The sequence below is a fragment of the Ananas comosus genome, linkage group 18 (assembly GCF_001540865.1).
Source record: "Ananas comosus cultivar F153 linkage group 18, ASM154086v1, whole genome shotgun sequence".
Lineage (NCBI taxonomy): Eukaryota > Viridiplantae > Streptophyta > Magnoliopsida > Poales > Bromeliaceae > Ananas > Ananas comosus.
The window spans coordinates 10170107-10176106 of NC_033638.1; the positions used below are offsets into that span (position 1 = coordinate 10170107).

At 39.6% G+C, this 6000-nt stretch overlaps 1 protein-coding gene across 1 annotated transcript; it reads right to left on the reverse strand.

The window, feature by feature from the left end:
* LOC109723998 lies at positions 95-5208 on the reverse strand. The gene is made up of 5 exons (XM_020252573.1): positions 4864-5208; positions 3768-3856; positions 1586-3538; positions 1162-1342; positions 95-1061 (listed from the first exon to the last, which is right to left on the reverse strand). Exons 1-5 carry the CDS (start codon positions 4913-4915, stop codon positions 436-438), a joined length of 2901 nt encoding a protein of 966 aa, XP_020108162.1. The 5' UTR covers positions 4916-5208; the 3' UTR covers positions 95-435.

The following is a 6000-nucleotide window of genomic DNA, read 5'->3' on the forward strand; positions in this document are numbered from 1 at the left end:
TCCTCAGAAACCAAATAATCTGGATAATTTTTTATTTTTAAACAGTACTTTTAAAAAAGTCGCACAACTTATGCCTTAGCTTTTTCTTCAACAATTTACACCAAATTAAGCAATCAATTCTGACATATATTGCGCATTGCATGATGATAAGAAATTCATTATATGCTGTCACAGCATGACTAGGAGAAATTATACACTGATTTCCCTATTCAGAGGCGAAATCAAATAAAAGGGGACCATGAGATTATGCTACTTAAAACTTGAGGACACCTCAGTGATTGACTGGCTGATACAAACTGTTTCAGGTACAATTTGCACAAAAAGAAATATAGGGTGGGAAATTGAAATTTTCATATTTGAACTTCCAAAATGTGCAAATTCGTTCTAATTCCATAGAACTCACCCACTATATTTGTTCCTCAAGGAACTTATCCACTATCGGAAGTTAGCAATGAGTTCTTCAATTAGTTCATCACATAACATGCTCGCCATATCTCTTCCGACAATCTCAACACCACCTTCAGAATCCAACCACTCTAATTCCAAAACTTTCCCCTCCTTGCAGCATCCTATATCCCTCCTTCGACTAACGACTCTTTGCCACACCTCTTCCACAAGACCCTCTCGGTCCCATTTGGGCGCATGCCACTTAGAAACCCCGCGCGAGACGAGATCCAATTTTGAGGAAACCACATCAGCAAGAATAGTATTTATTAGATCGAATAACAGCTTCCTCTCTGATCTTGACCACAAAATAAGCCCACTGTACTTCTTTTCAAGCTTGCCGAAGACACCTGGTCCCAGTGGGGAGTCCAGCAAGTAGCATGAACTGAGTTGCCCATCCTGGTTTGTAAGGTGGACATTCAAATCTATAAGCATGTCGAGTAGGTAAGAGAAGTCTCTCTCCTCTTCATTTCGGAAAGTTTGAATGATCTCTCCTGTTGGACACAGAGGCTGACTCTCTCCCACACTCTCCTCATCGCTTACTATAAAAAGCTCTGATTCTTCTGCATAAGTGTCTGCAGACTCAAGCTTGAGAAGTTGAAGTTGCATTCGGAGCTCTGTGATGAAAAATATCATGTTAGGTTGTAATTTTCAGCCTAAGTTGCTGTAGAGTACAGAGCATTATCGTAAAATAATTTCATAGTATGAATCGCTTGCCTTGAAGATCAGTGCTAATTCTCTCGAAGCAGGCTGAAGAAGAATTTTCTTCTTCTAAAGAAGTGTCTAGAACAGATACTGGACTTGGTTCACCTTCGTTGGAGCTTACCGGTGATGCTGGTTGCGGCGCCTTGAATGGGGATAGTATGGGGTCAACCAGAGGGTGATCAACTCTCTCTTCCTGAAGGCATATAATTGACTCTTGAGAAGTGGAACAAGATGAGATATCAAAAGGGACCAAAGAAAAAAAGAAAAAAAGCAACGCAAGAAGATAAAGCAGGAAGAGATGGAAAAAGTCGTAGTTGAGCTAGAAACAAGGCCAATCAAAACTAACATTACTCTGCATGAAACACTAAAAAAGAATGAACAAGATGAATGTTATATGGAACAGAAAGTTCAAACTGCAGCATTAATGCGAACGCACATCTAGTACCAAGCCATCCAGATCAGAAGTAATAATGTTCTCATCCCCCACAACTATTGCTGATCCAAGCTGTTGCTGCACCTGTTTTGCTTGTGTGGTCAACATGCAGGTTCCATCTTGACATTCAGTAACCAAAGAAATGTCAACAAGCTGCTGATCTCCTTCCCTTAAGGCATCGATAGAGAGTGTGGGATGCATGAATTCCTGTCGAGAAAGATTTTTCACATGAATACTTTTCCTCAATTCTTCAGAGCTCACATGAATCTCCCGTTCAGGCAACAAAATTTCATCTTCAGCCGCGCTACCCAAACAAGCTTTGTCAAAATGATACATTGAACTTCTTATTTCTGATCTTCCTTGTTTAATAAAGCTACCATCAGCAAAATCATCAAGATTAATATTGGGTAAGTTTTCAACTACACGATAATCCCTAAGTTGGCCACTTTCTTTTCTTTTCCTGCATTCTGGACTCCTTCGACTGCTTGATGAAGCTGGAAGAGACTTCGAAATTGGTGAACCGATCAAGTTGCCATCCTTCCAACCATCCTTACTGGTAGGACCAGCAGAGGAAGCCCGTGTCTGATTTGAAGCTTTCATAGCCTTCTGCACATCCCTATCAGGTAAAGCGAGCATATCAGCTAGCGTGCTTGAGCCTCTAGCAAGAGTCTTTGCATCTTGGAATTGGTGGGTCATCTTCCATCTTTCAGACAAGCGCTTTCTAGCTTCTCTGCTAACTGATGATGCACTTGAATATGTTGAAGACGGGCTGAGTCTCGGGTTCCAATCATCATGCAAGTCACTAGATCTCTGAAACACGTCTGGATTGTCGATCATATCCATGTGAGGCAAAATCTGTGATACCTTTTTAGCACCACCACGGTGTACGGTTTTTCTCATTTGCTTTGTGATCTCTCTTGCAATTTCTCTCGAGCCCCTTGCTTTGGGCCCCAGAGCTAATTCGAAACCGTCAGACAAATCTGGCCGAATAGTTCCTTCTGAAAACAATTCCTGAGCCCCAGGACATGAGAAGTGCATGGGCCTTCTGTAGCCAGATTGAAAGATCTCGTGGGTTAATGGAATAGCTCCTTCCATATTTTGAGCTTTCTCAAGGCTAGGTTTCAACACAACAATCCGAGTTGGATGACTGTGAGCTCCAATTTTTTCCTCATAAGTTGATTTTGGCAATTTACATGTTTGAGAACCAGAGAGCTCACTAAAACAGTCACTTTCGGGTCTAATTGCAGGCTTTCTACAAAGGTTCCTAAATTCTTTTGGGTTTTCTCTCAATATCTCAGTATCTCTTCCTAATTTAGAAAGCATTGCTGGCTTTGAAGACTTCATACATCTAGATGGTTTCAGAATTGTGATGTGGCTTGCCTGGGGGGGAGGAGAGCAATTTAGATCGTGGAGGTGCTTCGTGAATAAAGAGTTCGGTTCATCGAGAAAGTCCAATAAAAGATCCTTATTAGATTCCAGTACTTCAATTGCATCGTCAAACTCTTTAGAGCTTTGTTCATCAGTAGAGAGACGCTTTGCATCCATAAATTTTTGCCTTATAAAGTCCACGTCAGTCTCCTTATGTCTAGAGCTCACTCTCCCTTTTCTATTTTTCTGATTCTTGCAGGCCTTCAACTCTGATGATTCCATTACTTCAAAAACATCTTTTAACTCTGGGAGTTCATCAGTGCTTCTTCTGCGAGAAAGATCTTCAGAGAAAACATGCCTCTCTTCAGAACCTACAGATGATGGCGAGTGCACATATCTTTGAACGTTCTTGCGCTGGCTGTGGGATAGATGAGAAGATGGAACGGTGTCAAGACCCATCAGTCTAGCAATAACACTTGGTGGGGAGTGCCTAGTTTGCGCTTTTTTGGACACTTCTTCCTCAATTAGCATTTTGATTGGCAACCCTGAGGTTTTCATTAATGAACTTCTATCGAACTCCGGAGCAAACTGTGGCCAAAAAAAGATGGAAATAGATCAATGTTCCCACTCATGCATCAGCTATACACAATAATGCAAGTAAAAACAAAAAATATAGGTACAAGAATAAGAATCTAGCAAACTCCACCATTAGTTAGATTATATAAAGCATCCAAAATATCCCCACTTTAGCAGTTACGACCGCATTTCTGTTGGCATCAATCTCATACAAAGATGAACAACAAATGAAAACACTTACAGAAGTTCCTTCTGTTGACGAGCCACAGCGATAAGAAGAACCCACCTGCACCTCTGAGGCACTTGGTTGCTTCCTAAACTGAAACATTCCTGAAACCAAAGTATCTTTTCCAATGAGATAGATCCCCATGAACTCTAGCAACTTTAGACAAAGAAATGTATGAAGTTGGGCTACTAATGTTGATTTACATATATCGAGTCACTTAATATCAGTACATCACTAGGCTAAAGTAACAAAACAGAATGTTTAAGATGAAAAATAATTCATCATTAGCAGGAAAACACTTAAGAAGATGAACTGAATGAGTTAGAAAGGAAGCATCGAACTAAACAGCAGGTTAACAAACATTTTCACTCGCTGAACAACATTCTGCATGATGGGAAATGAATCAAGCTAATGACTATGCAAAATAACGCCTTTTAGACCTCCAAAAAGTTATCTTTAAGCAACTATTCCAACAACATTGCAATAAACTTAAAAGAAACTCAATAAAGGTCCCCCCTTTTTCTGGAAAAGGAACTTATTGAAGCTCTGGAGTTACCTTCTTAAAGAAGGATAAAAAATGAAAGCAAAACAGGAACAGATAAAGAGAGCAGCATCTTACATCAAACAATTTTAATTATATAATGAAATATTAAAAACATTACAGCACGTAGGAATCCAAAAACGACGGGAAAAAAGGGAGTGATTAATCTCAACCTTAATTAAGATAATAAACCCAAAGATCGCATCTTGCGAGTCGTCAGAGTATTTTATAATTAATAGCTTTTTTATTATATTATTAGTCTCGAATAAAGACAATCTTCTACGTCTCCCCATTAGAGTAGAAGCAACTCGGACGGATTCGTGCAAAATCCTCGGAATGCGAAAACAAAATCGAAACTTGTTCTCGACGCATCAGCGAAATTCCAGGGGAGGGGCGAGGCATGTCACAGTTTAAAAAGCTAGGATTAAACAAATCGAGTTAAAAAGACCTCGATTGAACCCTAAATTTGACGAGAATCCTATGCTCGTAGCTCCTAATTTGACAAAGAAAACTCCGAGCAAAGCGACAAATCGGAAATCCAGAAAGTAGAAACCGAAACAAAGCACGAACCTTTTCCGCCGTCGATCTCCTCTCTTCTCCGCGATCTGATACTTTGGTACATTCCTCAAATCGACGAATCCAAACTCATGATCTATATGAAGACGAAGAGCAATTTAACAAGGATTCAGAGGTATTGGCGTAGCCACGCCCTATAGATCGAGCTCGTGCGTGGATTCGGGAGCTACGTAGATGAGAAGAGATCGAGAGAAGTGCGCGTCTCAAAGAGAGAGAGAGAGAGAGAGAGAGAGAGAGAGGAGCATTAATGGCGGCGTTGTAGAGAGGGGGAACAGAGGGATACAGGTAGGGGGAGTGGGGAAATGGACACAACACTCTCTCTCTCTCTAAAATCTCTGTTTCTCTCTCTGTTTCTCTCTCTTAAATTCTTTTTGCTACAGTTCAAATAAATAAATAAATAAATAAAAGTTAAAAGTGTAAGTAGGGCCCCTCAACTATAGAATTTTTACAAACATTCTCTTTGCTTATAGTTTTTTTCTCAATTTTTTTTTTTCATTGTGTGGTTTAGCCAATTACACCAGAAATTTTATTAAATTTGTTTATAATTATATCAAATTTACTAATTTTATTCATTAATAGGTAACTAACTAATAATGAATATTTAATAGGATAATAATAAATAAATAATTATTAAGAACGTTATTAAATTTAATGTAATTTTCAACTAGGCTATTTAAATAAGAAAAATTAAAAAATTTAAAGTTAAAACGAAGGAAAAAAATAAAGTTGAAAGGTATTTCTGAAGATAGTTTATAGTTTAGGGGGGTATGTGTAAATTTTATCTTAATAAAATAATAATATTTGAAATTTCAAAACGGGGTTGGCCTTTACTGCTCCTCTGACACCGTTCTGCGCACAAGGCGCGAAAGGCGTGAACAGGAACTATGCGGACGCCCGTACAGAATCATTTACAGGTTATACACCCAACGGGAGTAGGCCACGTGTGCTGTATGTAGCTATTTTTGTAAAGCTCAGGTTGTACGGGATCCGCTCCCGCATGGGAGTGGGACCCTTTAACGTGCGATCGCAGGGAGGGGCAATTTAGTCTTTTCGTGTTCGATGAACATGGAGGTGGCGGGTACACGTGATAATGGTGATACTGTTAGAGGGAGGACGTTTTCGGTGTAACGC

Excerpts from the sequence above, each read along its gene's own strand:
- LOC109723998 (XM_020252573.1), bottom strand. The coding sequence starts at position 4,915 with ATGTACCAAAGTATCAGATCGCGGAGAAGAGAGGAGATCGACGGCGGA. Across the intron at positions 3,857-4,863 it reads GGAGATCGACGGCGGAAAAG|GAATGTTTCAGTTTAGGAAG; the intron begins GTTCGTGCTTTG and ends CTTTGGTTTCAG. Across the intron at positions 3,539-3,767 it reads CGTCAACAGAAGGAACTTCT|TTTGCTCCGGAGTTCGATAG; the intron begins GTAAGTGTTTTC and ends TTTTGGCCACAG.